Raw genomic sequence first — 22,836 nt, forward strand, 5'->3', positions numbered from 1 at the left:
AGAAGCTGTCGGAATAAAGCCGCCAACAGAGGTGATACAGTACGTCCATAGATATTACCGGACAGATTCTTGGGTGGTTGTCCCAGGTGACAGCCGAGAAGGCTATGGCGAGAGCAAGACTGTGCCGCTCGCACACAGCTCAAAAAGTAGAGCATCTCTCATCTCTAACCTGGAGGGTAACATTTGCCCACCTTGAGCTCTCTCAATCGCTCCTGGGTGGGTGTCCGCCGCGGTTGTCACGGTCCCAATCGTTGAAGCCCTGAGGCTGCTGAGAGTTGCCTGCTGGGCCCGAGGTCCGCCGAGAGAGAAAGCCTGAGGCTGGGCGATAGCTGTCATAAGGACGAGACCTGGAGCCGAAATTGCCAGCAGGCGAAGCTCGTGGAGCAGCGTTGTCGTCGCGGCGAGGGGGAGGGGGCATCGGATCGAGAGGTCGCGTACCGCTGGCGGACGCGTTGCGGCCGAGGTTGAGCACCGCCATGGGCTGAACCGGGGCCTCGTGGTTCTGGTCTCGGTAGCGGTTGGACCATGTGAACTCTTGAGCTCCAGCAGCTCTGCGGGAGGGCGCCTGCAGGTTGGGATAACGGCCCGTGTCGGCGGAGGGTCGCTCATCTCTGCCGTCGCGCCTCTCCAAGGGATCGCGGCGGGAATCCGAGACAGCTGAGTGCTGTCTAGCCGAGGATATTGTGTCGCGATCTCTGCCAGGCTCGCGACGAGAGCCATTCTGCCTTCGGATATCAGCCGCGCCGCTGAGGGTTCCACCACTCGTGTGAGTGCGCTTCTTGGGGCGGCGGTCGTCATCCTCGGGAGAAGCTGGGCGCTTCCAGGTCGCAGAAGCGCTGCCCTGGTATCCAGGATCCATGGAGGAAGATCTCATGTATCTGCTGGAAGAGGCCGCTCCGCTGGATGACACAGTGTTGTTCCGCGGAGGCCCTGTGGGTGGGCCAGGGCGAGCACCGAATGCGGTAGTCAGCGTTCCACCGGGGACTCCAAAGCCCGTCTGGCTGTAGGAAGCAGCGCTGCCCGATACATCTCTGGAGCCCCTGAACGCGTTGCCAGTGGCACGGGCTGTGTCGGCCTTGGAAGCAATGGCACCTCTGGCGGAAGAAGAGTTGCTGCTGGTGGAAGTGAATGCATTGGTAGCGGAGGCCTTGTTCGCTATTCCAGCATTATTCGATGCAGCGGCCTGGTGATCAACGTCCGCATGCAGGAGGCTGGCGCCGAATCGATCAGGCACCTGCTCCAGCTTTCTCTTCGCTCGCTCCAACTTTCCCTGCGTTTGCTGTAGCTGTTTCCGCGCTTCCGAAGGCTGACCATGTCCTTGCTTCTGTCGTCTATCCTTGTTTACTGCGGCCACCGCCATTCTGTGAGCTATTCGCGCCTCTTTTACCTTGATCTTTGCGAGGTGTTTAGCGGCTCGCAAGCGTTGGCCTACACTGCGGTTCTTGGGCCGCTTTTCGGATGTAAGTTGCCCATCATCCTTATCATCGTCCTCCGCCTCATCGTCTTCTCCGCTGGTGTAGTCTCGCCTGTGGGAGTCGTTGATGTCCGAAGATGGGCCCGGATCGTGGCGAGAGATGCCGAGGCCGGAGGATGGGCCGGGGCGGGCGCTGCTGGGCATGTCTTCATTGTCGACATCGTCGGGGTAGTCAATAGCGCCATCGGCATCGTCGCCATAGTTGTCAACCCCTTCGGTATCATCGCGGTAGCTGTCATCCCCCTCGGAGTCATCACGATAAGTCTCATCGAGGTCGGTATCATCGTAGTCGGAGTCATCGTGGTAATCTTCCATGGCGGTTGCGATTTGGGAGTCAATCTCATCGGTTGACTGCTGGATTACCAGACACCGTGTGCCGGGCTGAACATGAACGGGAAAAGGACCAAGACAGAGTACCTTATCCTTTCTGGCTGTTTGACGAGCGTAGCTCTCCAGCTTGCTACACAGGGGCTTTGGAATGCGGTAAATCTTGAGCTCAACCTGCTCCTCCTTGTCATTGAGCTTGAACTCGATGCGGTGCTTGTAACCGTCGGGCAGAGTTCCGATGTTCAAGAAGTCGTAGCTCGACCCTCGGGCCATGCTTCGGTCAGTTGGCAGAACCCCTCGGTAAGATTCGAGGAAAGGTTCGCAAACGATTCGGTACTCGGCCTGATCGCCTGTGGCAACAACCGTCACAGGTACAGCACCCCGCTATTGGGACCATGTCAGTAAATGGCAGAACCAGATCGTTGTGAAAGGGGCTCAACCAACCTCCTTGTACCAGATGGTATTAGCGAAGCCTTCCAAGTCGAGGTGCTCATCGTTCTCTCCCTGGTTGATGACGTTGCCCTTCTGAAGGCCGAATGCGCACTTCTCTGCAAAGGACGTAACGGAATCTGAAGCGAGCGATGCGTATGCAGCACCGAGGGCGATTCGGGCGGGCCTGAAGCAATGGTTGTTAGCGCAGGTCTAGAAGAGATCCGGTCGACGGTGGAGGTGTCAGCTCAGAACACAACTTACGCATAGTGAATCTCCATTGCCTTCGTGAACAGTGGCGCAGGCAGGTTGAGCTTCATGCAGAGCTCCTTGATCCAATTGATGAACCCGGGATGCAGAGACGATCCACCAGACACAATGACGGTGACGACGTGGTCTTTGGTTGCCCATCCCTGCTTGATGGTTGCGAGTCCCTGCAGCTGGCTCTCAATCATGGCCTTGACGTGCTTGAAGCCCGTCTGAAAGGCTTTCTCGCACATTTCCTCGTCAATCCTGAGACAGACCGGTTGATTTAACCCCCTCGGATGCTTGCATGTTATAAACTCGAAGGCTTCCTGCATGAGGGTTCCCAGACTTGTGGTGATCTTTCGCTTGAGGTCTTGATAGAACCCTTGAGGTAACTCGGCCTGGTCCTTGTTTTCGATACGGTACTGCTCGATGAGCTGATTCAACAAATCATGAATCCACATCTCGGAGCCACCACCGGCACCTTTGTCATTATCTTTAGCGTTGTCTTGGAACTTCGGGCCGTTGGATACCTACCTTGTGGTTTTGCGAGCTCATATAGCACACCATGTCCATCCTTGTTTGGATGGAATTGCGTCAAGGTGCTGTTCTGTACGTGCCAAATGTTTAATGGTAATGGCCCAGGCTATGATGGTAGACAGTTCACTCACCGCATTGTGTCCGCCGCAGTCGATCAAGCACTGAGCATTAGGCCTGCCAAGTATTGTGCCAATACGGGGCATGCCTCCACCAAGAGCACCCGTGTGAGAAGCCTCGTGGAAGATGTACTGTGCAAGTGCAGTTGCCTCCGTGTGGAACACCACAGACATGTCACGAGCAGCGGCCTGGGGCGTATCGTCGAAGATTTGCAGGAAGGCTCGCGTGAACAGTCGCCTGTATAATTCTTCGAAGTTGATATCCCATTGGCTGGGAATCGTCAGGGCGACCGTCTTGATTTGTATCTGCTTTCCGTCGCTGCTGTACGTCTGAAGTGCGGACTTCGTTCTCTTGAGAACGAAGCACAGGAATTGATTGAACGCCTCCTCCAGACGAGTGTGGAAATCCGACTTTCTGACCTTCTTTCTCTCGTCCCACAGTCGCTCGAGGATGAGGTATTGCTCCCTCAACTTCTCGTTCTTGCCAACAAGGATGTAGGGTATGAATTTAGCCGAAGATTCTTCGCGGTTAACTTGGTTGGCATTGCCTAAGTACTTGACGGGTTCGTCATCGTGTACGAGAACGCGAGTTGAGAACTGGGCTGTGGCATTGAGAAGGGTGTGTGTGTCATCGCGATTCTCAATGACCCGCTTTTGGACATTGGCGCCGTCATCCCACGCAAGAACCACGCGGGTTTCTGTGCTGCCCATGTCGAAGCCTAGGACACTGGATGAAAAGATTAGCAACGGCGATACTAGACGTATCAACATGGTGTTTGCTTCCTTACCCGTCAAGGCAGCCCACGTCGTTGGAAGCCATTACAGGCGCCTTGTTGGTTTTGTTATCGGTATTCCTTGTAAGGCCGCCCGAACAGAGAGCAGTCCGGCCTACCCTGGTGATGGGTTCGCAAAGGTGTCGTTGACAGGGAAGGGTGGGGTGTGTTGCTGTTATGAAAAGCTTGAGTGTGGATGGCGAGGAGAGGGTGAGGTAGGAAATGGGAAATGGCTGTGGATGGCGACGGCAGACTTGTCATTAAGTATTTTCAAGGTGTTGTTGATTTCACTGTGCGGTGGTGTCTCGTGGAAGGAATTTGCGAAACCCCTGGGACTTGCAAAGACGGGGCGGGCAGTAACTCGGCAAGACTCGCAAGTGAAGACGAGTTGCCAGCACCAGGCTCGTTGCGAGGCTATTCAGCTGGGTCTTTCTGACGAGTAACTAGATACAATGTATCTGAGTAGGGTGCTTCTTGCTCTAGACCACGGGAGTATGTCCTGGAAGAAATAGGTAGAGCAAGTGGCTGCAGAACTTGCGTGGGCACCCATCTTGGGAGACCGAGGGCCAGTACTGCAAAAGCTGTTGTATGTTGGCGGTATTCACTGAGGCTTAGTATACCTAGGCAGTGAATTGGAAACCATTCACCCAGGTGGCCGTTTGAAGTCCAGGGCCATAACTTTCCACCACTCCACGCCCGCTCCTCAGCAACCGTCCACTCACCCCGACATCACTACCTGCCCCTGTTGGCCCATTTGAAAATTCCTTCCCAAAGGCATGCGTATTGGCTTCAGCTACTACCACTACTTCGTATCCTTCCAGTGCAATCTATCTTGCAGGTTCTCGTTTTGACTGCTGCGAGTTTGTGCCCAGTCTGGCCACATCGACTTCGCTCAGCTACACGCACGCAAGACAAGTGTTTGTCAACTGGTCCAAGCCAGCAACCAGGTCAACAAGACCCACCCACGAATCGTCTTCTACTCAGGCAGTCGACAACTTCGACTCAACGCCCCCAAACATCACTCGACATAGTACCCAAACATCTATCAGTCGACGCCTCCAAATTCATCAGCAATCTCCACACCCCCAATACTTCCAGCCCCGACACTACACACCCCCAACCCGAGGTGGCGCCGAAGTCTCTGCCAGCAGCAAATACATAGCTACCGGCGCCAAAAACCATCTACACGCAGGTGTGCCCAGGTGTCTATTCATCCACACAACACTCGACCAATACCTCATCCGACCAAACAAAAACATCGTCGGTGTCGATCAACAAACGTCTCCCCACCCAAGCACCACACATTGCCGTACAGACAACATCTCTGACACATCGTCGCCTTGGCTCAGCAACACAATGCCTAAGTTCATCGGACTGGAGCATATGTACCTGCCTCTGGAGAATCAACCGCCGGCATGGAGCAGTTATTGTGGCCCAGAGGTCACGCGTGATTTCATCACGTTGAACGCGGTGTTCACCAGAACTCTCGGCCAGCCCTTGGAAGAGCGCAACAAGCTTCTCAGGATTGTGGTGGAAGAGCTCATTCCATTGAGAAACCGTTGGCGACATTTGACTCGTTTGGAGAGAAGTGAGGCATTGGCACTCTGCTCAAAGTACAACAACCCGGAAACCGGAATGTTCGCCGAGCTTTTCAAGGAACACGAAACGTACATGATGGATCTGGAAGCTCGATTTCCCTCCCTCGTGGAGTGGATCAAGGGGGTAGAGGAGGTATTTGGGCCTGTCGTGGAACACTATCCGGCAAAGGTGCATGGTGGTCTAGGTGGACCCCTAGTCATCTACAACCATGGCCCGCACCTCAGCCCTGATGCTATCGGGATCAAAGGCGTAAATGACATGAAGGACGACCTCATCAAGAAAGCAACCCTCCTGGAAGAGCAAACCCAAATTTTGACTCGTGCATTGGAGGACAACGGTATTCAGATACCACAAGAGTCTGCCGTCATCCAAGCACGATTGGACGTACTCAAGCGGTCCAGCCCACCAGACGAGCCTGTGCATGTGAAGGAATCAGGCCGGGAGACCGGAGAACGACAAGACCCGTGCCCAGAAGCCCGGCACGTGGCATTCCTTGAAGACCATGACGGGTCTGCATTCACCTCTGGATACGTAATCCTGCAAGAGCCGAAGAAGAGTCCCCCTCCTCCCCCTCCTCCCCCTCCTGTCGAGATGGATTACGACCAGCTAGATGAGCTGTTCGACTCCATGCACAGATTCAGATCCAGCAAGTGTTTCAAGACACCTGTCACTAAGGAGAAGTCGCCCAAGTACTTTGAGATGGTGAGGGAGCCACGTGACCTTGTGATAATCAAGGACAGATTGAACACGGTTCCCGGATATTTCGTGGAGGCGTTCTTCAATGACATAAGGCTCATGCTCGACAATTACTCCCATGTCTTCGGCGAGGGCTCAGATGAGCACAAGAGTGCGGAGCGTTTCCAAGTCGCGATGTTCAAGAAGCTCGAGGAATATGGCGAAGCTGGTCAGACGGCCAAGGTATGTGGCTGTACAAACATGCAGGAGCCTCTCGAACCTATTCTAACAGAATATCGCAGGATCAATTCAATCGCGCTCCCAGAGCGACATTCAATGAGCTCATTTCATCTCCGGAGGCCGATGATACTATTCCATCTCCAATGGTCGATGATACCATTCCGCCTTCAGAGGAGCCTGACCCAATCGACGGCTCCGATGACGCAGACGAGGCTGAAACCTCGTTCGCGCAGGGCATCAGGAACAACTACGAAGACGATTACGGCGAGGAGCGCGACGATAGCTACTTCGGACGGAACGAAGATGTTCTCGACTTCGGTGACGAGACTGGCCTTCTGCCCAAGACTCCCAGCACTGTTGGCCCAGCCCACAAACTTGGAAGTCGAGGTGATCTTGCCGACCAATCTCCCAGTTTCCAGGGCCCAGCTGAGCAATCCGAAGGCGAAGATGACCTCGTCAACCGTGCTTGGGGTGCCTTTGACATGGCCAAGGGATACGATCATGCGCATGGCCATGCAACTCGGGCTCCTGCTCGCCATAATACAGCCCAGCCACGTGATGATGAGGACGATCGCAACAGCTCAGCCCCTGGCGCTTCTGGCCCAGCCGAGCAGCCCGGCGACCAAGATGAGCAGGGTCCTGACGGTCCGTCTCCTGACACCGACAAGCCGGCCGAACAATCTGAAGAATTCAGCATTTTCAACCCGTACAGCTCATCCCCTGGAGCTCCTGGCCCGGCTGAGCAGCTGGACGACAACGACAGCCACGTCCTGTCGTCGATTGCTTCCCCTGTTCCATCCCCGACTGCCCAACCCGAGGCAGCAGCCGGAGAGTCTGGCGATGAGGCCGCACGTGCCAGCGCACACGCCTTGGAGCAGCCAGCGCCCGTTGCCCCCATGTATGCGGAGCAGGATGTCGTCGACCTCACTTCCTCGCCGCAGCGACGGGCCAGTCACATCGACTCGGCTTCCACGAAGCGCGCTCGCGCATCTGAAGACCAAGACTGCTCTTCAGATGATGACGCCCCGCTTATCAAGCGACGGAGGACAACTGCCGAGCCTTCTTCAGATGATGACGCTCCACTCATCAAGCCAAGGAGCACGACTGCCGAGCCTGCGTCCATCAAGGGACAGGAGACGGCCGCCGAGTCTTCCCGTTATGCTGTCAGACCCTCGTTGGGCAAGCGATCTCGCGGCGATGACGATGGCGACGATGAAGAAGAGCGTGAGCAGCCGGCGAAGAGGAACAAGGTTTCCTCACCGTCAGAGCCTCTGGCACCTGTGGCTGCAGCTCCAGTCGGCGAGCCCAGTCTTGCGACCATTGAAAGCCTCTTGAGAAGGGTTCGGAATGCTCAGGTACCACCGAGCCCCATCCCGGAGCCGATTACGCCTGCAATTGCAGCAGCCGACGGACCTGGTAGTGTGTCTCCTCCGCCCATGTTGGACCGACGAGAGACACCCGAGCCGGCCAATGATGCCTCCGCCACTGGAGGACACGAAGGCAGGAGGAGCAGCCCTCCCAACGCTGCGGCCGACGAGCCGGAGCCGGAGCCAGCCACCGAGGATCTCGGCCACACGGACAACGGCACTATCACTGTCTCAAAGCTGCACAGGCTGCCGAAGTACAAGAGGAAGGGCCGTTCCAAGGCACGCGGCCGCCCCAACCGTCCTTGGGTCTTTGGGTACCAGTTCAGCGATGATTACGGACTGTACATCATGTCCTGCCCCGAGAAGGGTTGCGAGACGGGCACTGAGATCTTCACAACCCACCCGTTCATGCGCAACGACGCGGCCGACCACCTCCAGGAGTGTGGTCACGATTTCACTGACGATGATGACATGGTACGCAAGTACTGCACCCAAGGTATGTGCTTGTCTTGTTCTCTCCCCTGCTACTCGACTCCTCCCACGTACTGACCAGGCATCTTCCAACAGTGATCAGCGATGAGAAGAAGGCTGTTTCCATCGAGTGGGCCAGGAAGTGGAACAACGACTTGATGAAGGAGTACGGCGACGAGGATCGCGAGAACGAGAACTTCTAAGTCCACATCGACTGGGCTGACCCCCTTACCTCCTCCACCGAACCGAGCCCACCGACCGACCGAACGAACGAGAATACACATACACACACATCGAGTAATGAGCAGACCGACGTGGTCTTCCCCGACGAAGCATATTTATTTGTCGACCATACCCCAGACGAGCCAAGAATGTTGGCGCACATCACCACATTTCACAAAAACTTGTAATAACACAGGGACGGAATTTTGGCACCACCTGTCCTGACCCCGGACGCATGATCACCCTTGGCAGTTGGCCAATCATCATAATCACCTCCGAAAAGAAACTCACAACATCCCACGACATACCGCATCGTCCTCATTCCAACTCGAGGAATTGAGATAGATCCGCTGGGACCGAAAGACACCCCCGACAGCCCGCATCGTCCTCCCCCAGTCTCTGGGGTCGATAACGATCCGCTGGGCATCGAAGGAAACCGACGGGTCCGTGACCGCTCGCATCGTCCTCTCCCGACCTTCGGGATCGAGTTCGATCCGCTGAGCACCAACACCACACAGCTCGCATCGACCACTCCCAACACCGGAATCGAAGTCGATCCGCCGAGCTTCTCGAGAAATCACCAAAACACAGAAAAGTCCGCATCGTGCTCTCCCAACCTTGGGATTGAGACCGATTCGCTGGGCGCCCCCCCAAAAAAATCAACAAAACGCAAAACATCCCGCATCTTTCTCCCCTACTCCGTGGGGTCGAGGTGATTTGCTGGGGACCAAATAAAAAAAAATAAAAAAAAAAGAACACCCAAAAAACCAGGGGAGGGACGGAGGCGTCTGAGAACGCAGCAGATAGACTTTGATTGACCTTTGCTCCTAGAGCTACGAATGAACACATGAAAACCTCAATTCCGTGCGCTCTGCAACAAGTGACTTTGTGATGCCAATGCTATCAAGACCCTCCTATCACAAGGCGCTCATCTCCCTAACCAGGCCGGCATTCACCCAACCTCTGGCAAAATTCCTACCACTTAGCAGCAGCACGCAGATCCACCACGCCCTCCCAACATACCCATCATACCACCTCTCCAGCCCGCCCTCACCACCAGCCGCCCTCTTCCGACGCCCCATCACCGCACCCTTGACGACCTCCTCCACGACGACCGCAACGCCGTTGACGGCAAAGAACTTAGCCTCGCCCGTCGCCCGCGCCCACTCCCCGCCGAGCACGCCCCGCACCGCGAAGCTGTGGCAGAACGCGCTGCTCAGGAACCCGCCCAGCACCTTGCCCACGTCGGCGGGCTGGCACTCCGCCTTGCCCGTGAGCCTCCGCTCGAGCCACTCGCACGGCCAGATCCCGTACACGAGGAAGAAGCGCGCGAACAGCCGGTGCCAGCCGTAGCTCCAGAACTGCCTGACGGACTTTATGTCCCATATGCGGGTCGTGTAAAGAGGGGGGAAGTAGGCCAGCGGGTGCGGGGCCAGGGGGCTCAGCGCGATGGCGAAGGCGGAGTGGGCGAAGCTGAACGCGCTCATGAGGAAGGCGCCCAGCGCGGCCGTGAGGAGGACCTGCACGGGGAGGGGCAGGCGGGCGTCGAACAGGTCGACGGGCTCCCCCGCAGCAGAGCCCCACGCGGCGCCCTCGACGTCCTCCAGGCCGTAGCGCACGTGCACGGCGCGGACGACGGCGAAGCACACCGCCAGCACGGGGACCACGCGCGCGAGGATGCTGTGCAGGCGGCTGCGCACGGTGGGCAGCCAGGTCTTGCGGGTGTGGCGGACGTCGGCGGTGGACCAGGTGAAGCCGACGCCGCGCATGGAGAGCTCGAGCTCGAGGGCCCACGAGGCGCGGCCGTGGAAGCTGTGCGGCCAGCCGTCCTCGGTGGCGGCGTGCTCGGTCACGGGCTTGGGGCCGGGTCCCGCGGCGGCGCGGTGGATGAGGTGGTACGATTCGCCCAGCGAGGTGGGGAGGGCGCCCTTGACGTTGTCCAGGAGGTCGGTGGCCGAGATGCCTAGGCTGTCTTGGCTTGGGCCGTCTAGGTCTGCCGTGGGTGCGAGAGTGTCGCCTTCCCCTGATGTAGCTCTGGTCGGTGATCCGGCTTGCGGCTTGGTGGGACTATCGAGGCCTTTTACATCGCGGAAGCCCTCAAGGACCGGCGTGCCAACCCGAGACTCATGCCTGTACCTCACCCGCCGGGGGATGTGACCGAATAGGTAGGGCGAGATAAAGAAGACATCCAACACGCGCGCGCCGCCATAGAGTCCAACCAGCCCGAGCTGATACGTCAGGCCTATACTCTGGGGGACATGGTACGCGAGAGGGAGACGGATGAAGAGCAGGCCTGCCAAGAGAGCGAAGCCGTTTCGGAGCAGCTTTACGGCTGTGGTATCGACAGAATGCGGAGGAGAGGGAGGAAGGAAAAGCAGTGCTATATAATATATCAGAGGCGGGCATATGGCGGCTTCGAGAGTCAGGGGCTTTGTTCCCGGGATTGGATGCAGGCCCGGTCTTGGCTCGGCTGCCCCTGTGAGCTTGTCGATCAAGTCGAGGAGTTGCATGGCCCCAGAGGCTCGATAATCCCACAGGTTATCCTACAGTTTGCAAGGACAACCGTCTCGGTCAGCCGGTCTCCAGGCGGGAGAAGCTGGGATGCTACGAAGAGCGGCAGGCTTTTCCCGAGAAGACAATCGAGTGTTGCAGAGTAGTCAACACAAATTAAAAGAAGACGTATAGAAAATCGTTGCTAATACATTAAAGAACAAGACTTCTGGATATATGGCCTCTGGGCATCTTGGTGATGTCAGGACTCACGGGATCTAATCTAGGATCTAAATGCCGTAAGCGTATGTGGTAGACTAGCAGGCAGGGCCGGGACCTGTCGCCAAGTCTCGGCTCAATAGCTGGCTGCTCAGGGCATCGATCAACAGGAGATCTCGACTCGTGGCACAGGCATCTGTCCAAGACAGCGAGCGACCGTCTACCAGAACAAGAGAACCTGCGACAAATGGCCGGCTCCGAGGTGGAGCGCTGGCCTCTCCGGAGGCATCGGGGTACGAGAAAATGACTCGGGAATACAGTAATCCTCGGGGAAAAGCTGGGTGCGCTGTACAATGCTGTGGCACATCTGACATGTCCTCCCGAAAGCGAGACAGTCAGGCAGACCCGCTGACGGCCTGACGGCCTGACGTCTGGGTATGGATCTTATCTTCGTGACTGATGAGTTGGCAGAGTCTTCAAAAGCCAGAACCCAGCATGGCATGTTGAGATTTGGCGACCATTTAATCTTGGACATGTTGACCGGGAGCGGTGGACGAAGGGCAGGGGTGTAGAGGGTTTCATGATGATGCAATTCCTGAGGATTCATTCATCCGGCAAGGTCAAGGATTGCAATTCGGCGGGACGCTCGTTTCTTGGCGCAAACGTCCGCCTCGGGCCAGAGCAGAGCAGAAGCAGGCCGCACAGCAGGCAAGGCCCAAACGGGCAAAACGGGGAAGGTGGAGCGGGAACGGGACTGCTGGGACGGGGATTGGGCTGCGCGGGAGCTATGGCCCACGAAACGCGAGCCCGGCGCCGTTCGTGGTCGCATCGCGTCTCCAAAACGGTTGCCCCGCAACAGATCGTCACAATGTTGACCGGGCCCCATCCAACCATGCCCGGAAGGTCATGACGACCCACCCAACGCCCAATCCACCTGGGCTGGCGCCTGGCACGTCCTCGCGAAATCAAGGCTGACAAGAGGCACCACATCAGACAGACAGAAACACACACCCCCATGCCATCCAGACCGACCAACATCCCGCGAGCGCGCACACACAGAAACGTACACACACACCCTAGTACACATGCAGAGTTGACATTCTCAGCTGCAACAAACTGTGGAGGCGGCCAATCAGGCTCCTGCGTAATGCCTGTTGCAACGCTCTTTTCCTTTTTTTAGTCCTCCCATATCCGTAGCCCATCCCACCATCGCTTCCCATTGTTTACAGCTGCTCCACCGTCCAATCCATCCCGTGAACACTTCCCCGGTTAAATCTTGCCTGCGTCCTGCGTCCTCCAAGACCAGGTCCTCAAGATCAACATGTGGTCCGGCTCGCCCCTCAAGTTCGAGCACTCGCACCACCACCAGCCTCAGCAGCACAACCAGCAGCAGCACAGCCAAGGCCAGGACACAGAGTTCAACAACTTCCACATGCCACCGCAGGCCATGCCTTCAACACCAACACACCACCGCCGCGGCCAGAGCCTGAGCGCCATCCCCAATCTTCCTCGAACGCCAAACAATCACCAGTTGCGCCCGCCCGTCTTCCTCCACAGCCCCATGAGGGCCAATTCAAACGGGCTGATCGGCGTCGGAGATGTCTTTGCCCCGAACAACTTCGAGGATAACATGGGTGCGTTTCCGGCCATTGGGCGGCGCGAAGGACACAGACACGCCGCAGGTGAATAGAAGTCGCTAACCGTCGTCCAGCATACTACTCGCCAGTCATGTCTCCTGGCACGGCGCTGGAAAGCCTCAACGAGGAGTTGACAAACTTCGACCTGGCCGGCTTTGGCGGTCCTCTAGGCTCAGTACCCGGCGGTTCCTTCTATGAATCGTCTCCTATGCCTTCTCCGGGCCAGACCACATTTCCCTTCAACAATAACCCCTTCAGCGGGGCCCCAGAGTCGTCCATGATCCCGTCGCGGACAGCCTCTCCCCTGTGTACCAGCTTCAGTCCCGGGCCCGACCCAGGCGCTCCCGATATGCAGAACTTCATTCGAACACCACAGCAGTCTCCCACGCGGCAAAGCTTCAGAGATTTCGTCTCTACCCCCGAGCCCTCGCCAACACACCACAGCAATCCCCTGAAGGACTCCCTGCTGCAGGCACGGCAGCCGTCTCCCACGAGAGAAGCCGTCATAGAAACCCTCATCCGAACCCCAGAGCCCTCACCCACCCGCCACAGCTTCTCTCACGCAAGCCCACACCCCCATGGGAATCTCCTACAAACCGCACCCGATCTCCGCCCAATGGGAACTCCGCGAGGATCTGGAAGCCCCAACCGAAGCCGCCAGTCCCCAAGTCCGAGCCGGCGCATGCGCGCCCACCAGCGCACACAGAGCCTACAAAGTATCAACAGCGTGGTGAGCCTGGCGGACGGCGACATGGAGCAATACCGTGTTGAGTCCACCATCAAGCCAGAACAGATTTCCGAGCTCATTGGCGAGACTGAGTCTCCATCTGGAGGCGCTGCGGCACAGGATGCCAGCACTGCCAGTGACAAGGCGGCCACTACAGGGACTGACGCCAACAAGAAATATATATGCAAATGGGTCGAGCAGGTTTCTAATAAGGACGGCTCGAGCGAGGAGAAGACGTGCGGGCAGTTCTTCGAGCGCAAGGAGAACTGCAAGGCGCATATCCAAACACACCTTGACGACAGACAGTACAAATGTCCGTACGGCTTCTGTGGGAAACTCTTTGTGCGGTCTCACGACCTGCGAAGACATCTGCGGACCCACGATGTGCACAAGAAGTGGGTGTGCCCCTGCGGCCGCGACTTCAGCCGAGCAGACGCACTGCACCGACACCAAGGCAGGGGCAACTGCATCGGGGCTCCGCCAGGGACAAAACGCAAGGAGCCAGCCAAGCGAGGCAGGCCGCCGAAGAAGAAGGACGGCGTGCCAGGTGCCACCGCCTCAGATCCCAACGCGCCGCCAACGATAGTCCCACCGGGAGACCTCAGCCAGCCGCCCCAGCCGCACCTCAGCGGAAACAACCCCATCCACAACGGGCCGAGCTTCGCCCCGATGGGCGGCAGCAGGCACGACAGCGCGGCCATCATGACCACCACGGAGGACGACCTGGGCATGGACATGCGCCTGGACGGCCTGCCGTCCTTGGACATCGTGGACATGGAGCACCTGGCGCCGCCGGACCTGGACCCGAGCCCCAGCCCCACGCGGGACGGCGACACGTGCCACTCGAGCGGGTTCGCGACCAGCAGCCTCGCGCCGAGCCCGCTGGGCGACGAGCTTAGCCCGTCGCCTGTGCCGCCCGACTGCGGCGACACCATGCTGTGCGGGCCGCCCGGGGACGAGTGGCTGGAGGACCTGATCTTCATCAATGACAATTTTGTCGAGAATGGGTCTGTCTGATAGCAGCTGTAGCTGTTGTGCTCCGGCCCACTGGGAACGAGCGGTCCTCAATAATAGTCTTTGGGTCACTCAAGTGGCCCATCGAACTCGTGGCATATCTGTCAGCTAAGCGGGCAACCGCCCTCCACCTATTGTGTACGATGTTCGAGCAGTTTGGATTGAACCGAGCGGGATTCAGCAGCGCCTCCTCTTCTTGTATTCCGTCTTGCTTGACCTATACCTACCTTCCCTTTCTTCTTTCCTATTTTCTTGATGTCTGCTTTTGCCTACTCGCGAACAGCCGTGCTCTTCCTTCTCTTATTTTGCCTGGAATTTCATCAGCAAAAAAGACGTCGAGAGCTAGTTAGGGAACCGGGGAAATCTTGGCCGGGGAGGCGTTATTGGGTATTAATAGACGCCACGCATGACCCCTTTCATCCAGGAAGGCGGGCTGATTGACAGATGGTCTGGTCCGGTATGGGTTTCTTGGGGGGTATTTTTCCTTTTGTACATCGGTGTCGATTTTCTCCCTGATTTTTATTTGCTACCTACTATGAGCGGGGCGGACATTGCATGTTACGGGTCTTTTTGTTTTCTATCTGCTTGGTGCTGTTGTAGCTAGCCATCTATCTAACTATCTTCGTAGTGGTTGTGCGGATGTGAGCGGAAAATGGGAGCGTTTTTGTTCAGAACAGACCAGACTAGATGCGCTGCAGACTGGGAGGGATCCTGTCAACTGGGACCGGTCCAGCTTCGTCGCGTGTGACATGGTGTTACATTCTGCTCAAAGTCGAAGAAAGGTCTTGCGTTCACATCACGTTCCATAAGGACCTCACGAGTGCACCGGATCTGAGAAATGTTGGCCAGGCTTGAACGGTGCGGTAGCTGCTCCTCACAGATGTCCCTCTTATTTTCCATTCCTCTGTCTATGGACGCCGATATGGGTAGGTAGGTATCACAGTAATTGCTTCGTCCTTTTGTTACAAGAAACATGCAGCCCCACAAATTTCTTCGTCCAACCCGCTCGGTCCTCTTACCTCCTGGGCATGCCGCGGCCCCGGCCCCTGAGGGCCCTCTGAGCCGCGCCCGGGGGCAAGGGCTTGCCGGGCGCCTGCGGCTGCTGGCTCTCCTCGTTGCGGATGGTCTCGTCGACGCCGAGGATGAGGCACGAGGCCTCGGTGGCGGCCTGGATGGCGTTGGTCTTGACGAGGGCGGGCTCCCAGACGAAGCGCTCCATCATGTCGGCGACGCCCTCGCCGACAAAGTCGACGCCGGCCCAGGTGTTGCCCTTGCGATGCTCGACGCGCAGCTTGTTGAGGATGTCGGTGGCGTCGAAGCCGGCGTTGTCGCACAGCTGGCGCGGCACGATCTCGAGGGCCTTGGCGAAGGACTTGATGATGGCCTGCTGCTTGTGGGGCACGTTCTTGTCGGCGAAGCGGTGCAGGTAGGCCGACACCTCCATCTCGCAGGCGCCGCCGCCGCCCACGATGGTCCGGTTGCGGATCGCCCGCTTGACGATCATGATGGCGTCGTGCAGCGACCGCTCCACCTCGGCGATGAACTGCTCCGCCCCGCCGCGCAGCACCAGCGTGCACGTCTTGGCCTCCGGGCAGTCCTCGAAGAAGTTGAACCGCTCCCCGCCGATCTGCCGCTCGTCGAACGACCCGCAGGTCCCCAGGTGCTCGGCGCGGATGTCGGAACACGTGCTCTGCACGGTGGCGCCCGTGGCCTGGACGACGCGCTCCATGTCCGCGGCGGCCACGCGGCCTGCGCAGAAGATGTCGCGGTCGGCAAAGTACTGGGTGGCCAGGTCGCCGATGGGCAGCTTGCTGAGGACGACCTTGGCGCCCGTCTTGTGGATGGCCTCGAGCTTCTGGAAGATGATCTGCCACTCGGCGTCCACGATGGCCTGGTACTCGGAGACCTGCTCGACGCGCACCTCGGCATTGTCCTTCTCGGCCTTGAGCTCGAGCTCCACGTTGAGGCAGACGATCTTTGGCTTTGTGAAGGACTTGGGTTGTTGCTCGAAGCCGGCGTAGGAGAACGTCTTCTTGAAGGCGACGCCGTTGATGAAGAGGGACTCGGTGAGGGAGCCACCGGGGATCTTCTTGACTCCTATTAAGTGCTCGTCGAGATCGTCTTGGTCGAGGGACAGGACAGCGTCGACAACCACTGTAGAACATATGTTAGCACGCTTTTGGCCAGGCGGACTCGCACGGTATGGCTGGCTTGTTGCTCACTCTTTGTGAAAAAGTCGGTATTCCGCTTAATCAATTTGCTGGTCATGGCGGTCCCTGCCAGCTTGGCGAGTGTGTCTCTGTGGTTGGCCTCGTCGGTGCTGACGGCGATCTCTTTGACCTTGTTGACGGCCATCTGAGAGGCTCTCCTCAAGCCCTTGACGATGGTCTGTGAACTGACGCCTTGCTCCACGTGCTCCTTGACCTCTTTCAGGATCTCCCCGGCCAGGACGACGACGGATGTGGTACCGTCGCCGACCTCTGCGTCCTGCGACCGCGCGATATCAACGAGGATCCTTGCGGCTGGGTGAACAATGTCCAGGAGCTTCATGACGGTTGCGCCATCGTTTGTGATCGTCTGCCGGCCGTTCTCGTCAACCATCAACAGGTCGCCGCCATAGGGTCCGAGGGTAGATTTTATCGTTGCCTGGACTGCCAGACAGGCGTTGATGTTTGAGATGATCTGAGGCTTTCCCTGGGAGGAGTCGGTGCCTGTTGTAAGGGGGTCAGCAAAGGGTCCAGGGCCATGGGCGGCGGTATGATACGCGGTTGGTTTGCTGCGTGTCCACGGTGAGAGCTCCCAGGGGCTGTTGGACAAGGAGGGGCAGTTACTGACCTTCCTTGAGGACGATAATGGTGGGTGTCTGCCCGCCGAAAGACATCTTGGGCGTCGATATGCAGCAGAGTTCAGATGCTCGCGGGGGGAAGGGTGCAAGGAGTGGCCCAGGGGTGTTGAGTCGCTGGTGGTGAGGTTGCTGAAGACTGCTTGCTTGCTGGGGCGTGGACGCGTGGGGTCGATTGGAGCTTGTCTGTCGTCTGCCGCCAGAAAAATTGATGCAGCTGGGCAGCTCAGGGTCACTACCGTGCTTGTGCCCAGGACCGCCATGTACCCATGTACCTTTCCGTTTCGGCTGCTGTTGTTCAGAAAACACCCCGCTTATGTAACGGAGAACGGGTCCACCCCCTGGTCTACATCAGATCCCCCCAGCACATGTGCATGCAGCCTTGGCCTTTGACAGAGTGGATCTTCAAGTACTGCATCCATTCAGGCTCCTCGTGAGTGAAATTTTACATGCCCACTTGCTATATGAATTCTCTTTTCCCGGCCCACCGCATCACGTCCCAACACAATTCAAACAAACGGTTCTGTAGTGTAGATGGTTATCACATCGGATTCTGATCCCATCATCAGTATCCTTCCGGGAACCTGAGTTCGAGTCTCAGCAGAACCTTCCTTTTTCATGCCTTTTTCATGATCTTTTGCACCGGGTCTTTTTTCTTCTCCCCCTTTGTGGAGTAGGTGGTGACCAAGGCGTGGCACTACATCCATGGCGGACCGTTGGATGCTGGGAATGCGAGGCAATGGACCTTGGAGTTCTCCCTGATTGCTTGTCTTGTGATGATATCTTTTGCCCTTTGGGCTAAAGCTTCATTTTTGCTCTTGGCTTGTCTCACAACTTCAATATCACAAATGCGATGCCGTGACAGGTCGTTGGCATCAGTTCTGATACACCGACGTCTATGTGACGGTTGCTATGTACGGGGTTGAGGAATGGACGAGTTGCAATCCCGGGCAGTTGAGTCCAGGCCTCCAGCTATTCGTGGTAAATCAAGCATACCCTTGGCGATTGATCGACAGCTTCTGCTCGGGTCGTTTCTCCCAGGCCTATCTTGCCGCAGATCCGAGCGGGCAAAGATAGGGAAGAGTCGTAGGGCAGTAGGCATGAAGCTCAACAACACCAGCAGCTTACTCCATGTCAATGCACGTGGAGTCTTGGCCTCCTCTAGGTCTTTGAACGGAGCTTGGAGCTTGCCATTTGACAACCGAAAATTCCAGGCTAATTGAGCATTGGTGGCATCGTCTTTGGTGTTCCCGTCTGTCGACGCTTGCCCTCATCTCTGAAGTAGCCCTAGCTTGAGCTCTTGATAGGCGGTCGACGGAAGTTTGGTCCTTCGCAGGAGACGACATTCGTTGGGACAGATACGCATAAGTAATTGCTTATCGATATTCCCAGCTTGTCATATCTTTAGGACAATCAGACCTCTGTCATATAGTAGAGCCATGGTTGCCATCTCGTGTGGCAGGGTTTGAGCAAATGAGAAGCTGGTCAGGCGGGCTGAGATGGACTCTCGGCTGCTCCGACGTAGAGCTTGTACCTGGGCTCCGCGTGCCCTGTTGCCTCGGTTGCTCCCGGCGTGCCTGGCTACGGCAAGGAAGATGGTTTCTCACACGGTTCACTGGGTGATCTTTTCCTCAAGCTCGTTACTGTCGTCTTAATCTCTCTTTGGCAGATTTGGACAGCCGTCCCCCTTCTGTGCTTCATCGAGGGTGGTTGGCGTTGTACGCTGGCCGTGACCAATGGATTCGTATTATGGCCACGGCCGAGAAACAACCGGGGTGGATCAACGTGCGCTCAAGTTTCATCCCATGCCTTGATGCTTCTTGTGTAGGTGCCGGCAACTTCCCAGTTGGTTAATTAGACTGCCAGGTACATGTAGGCACCGGACCTGGCCCGTCGAGATTTGATGAGTCGAGATTGAGTCGGTGCAAGTCCTGATGTTGTTATTTCTACGCCAAGCGCGGTGTTATCATTGGACTGCCCTGCTCCCCTGGCCTGCCTCGCTGCTGTCCATGTTGCCCGTGTGACCCTGTCTCCTGGGGCCCCGAAATGCCCCTAGCAGCCAGGGCCCAGTAATAACGCACCCCAGGGAGCCAGTCAACCGAGACGCCTGCACGCACATGGCCCTCCTGCAGAGACGGTACCAAGAACTGGCCCGTGCCCCGCGGAAACAAACAACAAAAAAGTCGGGATCCCGCAAACTCCCTCTCCCCTTTCGACCCCGACATCAGTCCACTTCAGTGATCCCAGCTGATATCATTTTACTGGAGGGGCCTGTCACTCTGCAGACGACCGCAGCTCTGGGATTTTAATGTTTGATTCAGGCCCTGCCGACCTCACATCCCGCCTCGACGAACCAGAGCACAACCACCACAAACCACACCTGCCCGCGAGCGCCTTTTTTTTTTTCCTCACCCGCGCGCATTGTTTTCCTTGATTACCACGCGCGGCTAAATCTCGCTTTCGCCCACCCGCTCCGGCCGAGAAGTTTATGCAATGTCAGGCAACACCATGCGAGGTACGCCCAGTCGTGGGGCCGATCGTGGCCGCATTCCCACCTTCAACCACAGCCCAGCACCCGGGGCTGGAGCTGGCCCCGGCGCCGGCTCTGGCTCTGGCATCCCCAGGCCTGTTCTTGGTGGTGACCTCGGCCACAAAGAAAGCTACGCTACTAATAGCGAGATAGGCGGGGCCAGCACGGTCAGCACCAGCAGACAGAAGCAGTCCAAGAGGGATGAGGTCAGTCGCTTTGCATTACTCTCGAAATTGTCCAGCTTGTCACGCCGGGCTCCCCCCAACATGCCCCTGAAGCCTGGAGAGTCAACATGCGCACATCGCAGCCATGCTGCCTCCACGCTTCTCGAGCTTCAAGAAACAGCTTGGGCCGTCTACTGAGGCGCTCCCCTCCCACCACCAGACCTGCCAAAAGAAACCGCAGACATGTCTAGAGGTATGCCTACTGACTACTATGTCCAGGCGATCCGCCGGAAGCTGGAGAACGACCTCTCCAAGAAGAAGCACCTCACCGGCCGCGCTAGGCACACCCGAAAGGCTCCTCCCGGAACGGTCCTCGCCCTGAAGCCCAGCCAGGCTCTCCAGATCAAGCCCCAGACCACGGTGGCCGAGGCTGCCCAGTTGATGGCCGCGAAGAGGGAGGACTGTGTACTGGTCACCGACGACGATGATAGGATCGCGGGTATATTCACGGCCAAGGACCTGGCCTTCCGGGTCGTGGGGGCCGGGCACAAGTCGGCCAACGTGACCATCGCCGAGATCATGACCAAGAATCCGCTCTGTGCGCGGACCGACACCAGCGCCACCGATGCCCTCGACCTCATGGTGCGCAAGGGCTTCCGCCACTTGCCCGTAATGGACGAGAACCAGGACATCTCGGGTATCCTCGACATCACGAAGTGTTTCTACGACGCGATGGAGAAGCTGGAGAGGGCCTACTCTTCCTCGAGGAAGCTGTACGACGCGCTCGAGGGTGTACAGTCAGAACTTGGTTCCAGCCAGCCCCAGCAGATCATCCAGTACGTGGAGGCGCTACGGTCCAAGATGTCAGGCCCGACCTTGGAGTCTGTCTTGAACGGCGAGCCGCCAGTCACTGTCAGTGTCAGGACTCCTGTGAGAGAAGCTGCTCAGATGATGAAGGAGAACCACACCACCGCAGTCTTGGTCCAGGATAACGGTGCCATCACCGGCATTTTCACCAGCAAGGATGTCGTCCTCCGTGTCATTGCCCCCGGCCTGGACCCGGCCACCTGCAGTGTTGTCCGTGTTATGACTCCTCACCCCGACTTTGCTCCCATCGACATGAGCATTCAGGCAGCACTCCGGAAAATGCACGGTACGTGGCGTCCTTGGAATGACTGGCTGCTTTCTGTGGAATGCTAACGAAACCCGTAGATGGCCACTACCTCAACCTTCCCGTCATGAACGATGGCGGTGAGATTGTCGGCATGGTTGATGTGCTCAAGCTGACATACGCCACTCTGGAGCAAATCAACGGCATGTCTACCACAGACAGCGAGGGTCCAGCATGGAACAAGTTCTGGCTGTCTCTGGACCACGAGACGGAATCCATGGTTTCTGGCGACGGCACCCAGCACGACCGCAGCCACGTCGGCTCGCGCTCGCTGATGTCCCCCGATATCAATAGGGACCGTATCCTGGACAGCGTCGCACCTGGCGATTCTGCCTCCCACGCTGGTGTGGAATCGCCCCCGCAGAGCGCCCTGGCACACTCCCCGGAGCTGCCACCCAGCGAGCTGCCGTTCCCTTTCAAGTTCAAGACACCCAGTGGCCGCACCCACCGTCTTCAGGTCATCGCCTCGCAGGGCATGGACACTTTCGTTGTAAACGTCATCTCAAAGCTCGGTTCCGAGATCGACTCTGTCGGTGGCGCGCCTACCGTCGAGGACGGCAAGCTGTCCTTTACTGGATTTGCGCTCAGCTATCTGGACGACGAGGGTGACTCGGTGTCCATTACGACCGACCAGGACCTGCTGGAAGCGATCCTGCTCGCGCGTCAGAACCACCGCGACAAGGTGGACCTGTTTGTTCATGATCCGGAGAAGCCCCCTATCGCGCCCGTACCAACGCCTGCGCCCGAGACAGTCATCCCCACGCCTCCGGCGTCTAGTGTGCGGGAGCGGAGGAGGAGGAACTACGACGGCGAGGACGACAGTGAGGAGGAGGAGAGCCAGGACGAGTCGCCGAGGAGCGCGCGGGCCAGGAGACACCGCAGCAGGCACGCGCACCAGCCTGAGCAGGTGGTGCCCGGAGTCCCCAACGAGCTGCTCCTCCCTGGTGCGATCGCGACGCTGGCGATTGTCATTGTGGCTACCTTCACGATCGGCCGCATGTCAAGCCGATAGACCCAGTAGATTTTGGCAAGACGGAGCTGTGGTTTCTAGAAACAAAGACGATATCCCCTGAGCAGGCGTTGTTGCGTGGTGTTTACATACGTGTTTATATCTGGTGAGAAGGTGCACATCTTGTTTTGCATGAACTACGTGGCGCCCACCACGTGCATAGACTAATAGGCATCGCCTCTTTCGTTCTATGACATTCCAATGCGATGCTGAATCCGACTTCCCTGGAAGCTTATGTTCCTGAGTGTGTGCTGGCTCGGATGAATTGAGAATTTTTCCGCCAGAATCCTGTTTGACTCTGAAACCTTACCTGTGTTCAGTTGTCACAGAAGATTTGCCTTGTAACATTTGTCCAACTATGCAGACGAATTCAGTAAAAATGAACATCAAAGTGATCCAGATTTATGGGGGAAGGTATTAGGCGACTTAGCGTAAGTACCCAAGTACCTTAGAAGAGAGTGGACCCACCTAAGCTTGCTGTCCAATCACGTAACCGTCAGTCCGTGCCTTTCCTGCGGCCCAAATTTCTGGGTCCAGTGCTGGAAAAGATGCAG

General features: G+C 57.4%; 6 protein-coding genes and 1 non-coding gene across 7 annotated transcripts; 4 read left to right on the plus strand and 3 right to left on the minus strand.

Moving 5' to 3' along the window:
- Positions 1-202: 202 nt before the first annotated feature.
- On the minus strand, positions 203-3,952 carry INS49_013523 (uncharacterized protein; the record flags this gene model as incomplete). Its single annotated transcript, XM_043174222.1, has 7 exons — positions 203-1,825; positions 1,892-2,185; positions 2,246-2,417; positions 2,495-2,960; positions 3,014-3,086; positions 3,148-3,859; positions 3,921-3,952. The coding sequence occupies 7 exons, from the start codon at positions 3,950-3,952 to the stop codon at positions 203-205; spliced, it is 3,372 nt and encodes a 1,123-aa protein (XP_043021167.1).
- A 1,588-nt stretch (positions 3,953-5,540) lies between these two features.
- INS49_013524 (uncharacterized protein) lies at positions 5,541-8,460 on the plus strand (the record flags this gene model as incomplete). Its single annotated transcript, XM_043174223.1, has 3 exons — positions 5,541-6,422; positions 6,482-8,282; positions 8,354-8,460. The coding sequence occupies 3 exons, from the start codon at positions 5,541-5,543 to the stop codon at positions 8,458-8,460; spliced, it is 2,790 nt and encodes a 929-aa protein (XP_043021168.1).
- A 936-nt stretch (positions 8,461-9,396) lies between these two features.
- On the minus strand, positions 9,397-10,989 carry INS49_013525 (uncharacterized protein; the record flags this gene model as incomplete). The annotated part of the gene is made up of 1 exon (XM_043174224.1): positions 9,397-10,989. The coding sequence occupies one exon, from the start codon at positions 10,987-10,989 to the stop codon at positions 9,397-9,399; it is 1,593 nt and encodes a 530-aa protein (XP_043021169.1).
- Positions 10,990-12,509: 1,520 nt separating this feature from the next.
- INS49_013526 (uncharacterized protein) lies at positions 12,510-14,569 on the plus strand (the record flags this gene model as incomplete). Its single annotated transcript, XM_043174225.1, has 2 exons — positions 12,510-12,822; positions 12,900-14,569. The coding sequence occupies 2 exons, from the start codon at positions 12,510-12,512 to the stop codon at positions 14,567-14,569; spliced, it is 1,983 nt and encodes a 660-aa protein (XP_043021170.1).
- Positions 14,570-15,581: 1,012 nt separating this feature from the next.
- INS49_013527 (uncharacterized protein) lies at positions 15,582-17,447 on the minus strand (the record flags this gene model as incomplete). Its single annotated transcript, XM_043174226.1, has 3 exons — positions 15,582-16,720; positions 16,789-17,277; positions 17,402-17,447. 3 exons carry the CDS (start codon positions 17,445-17,447, stop codon positions 15,582-15,584), a joined length of 1,674 nt encoding a protein of 557 aa, XP_043021171.1.
- A 480-nt stretch (positions 17,448-17,927) lies between these two features.
- On the plus strand, positions 17,928-18,017 carry INS49_013528. The gene has a single exon. It is a non-coding gene; the product is annotated as a tRNA-Gln (tRNA).
- A 1,899-nt stretch (positions 18,018-19,916) lies between these two features.
- On the plus strand, positions 19,917-22,285 carry INS49_013529 (uncharacterized protein; the record flags this gene model as incomplete). The annotated part of the gene is made up of 3 exons (XM_043174227.1): positions 19,917-20,144; positions 20,382-21,255; positions 21,315-22,285. The coding sequence occupies 3 exons, from the start codon at positions 19,917-19,919 to the stop codon at positions 22,283-22,285; spliced, it is 2,073 nt and encodes a 690-aa protein (XP_043021172.1).
- Positions 22,286-22,836: the final 551 nt, after the last annotated feature.

Source organism: Diaporthe citri (genome assembly GCF_014595645.1).
Source record: "Diaporthe citri strain NFHF-8-4 chromosome Unknown scaffold_7, whole genome shotgun sequence".
Taxonomy (NCBI): domain Eukaryota; kingdom Fungi; phylum Ascomycota; class Sordariomycetes; order Diaporthales; family Diaporthaceae; genus Diaporthe; species Diaporthe citri.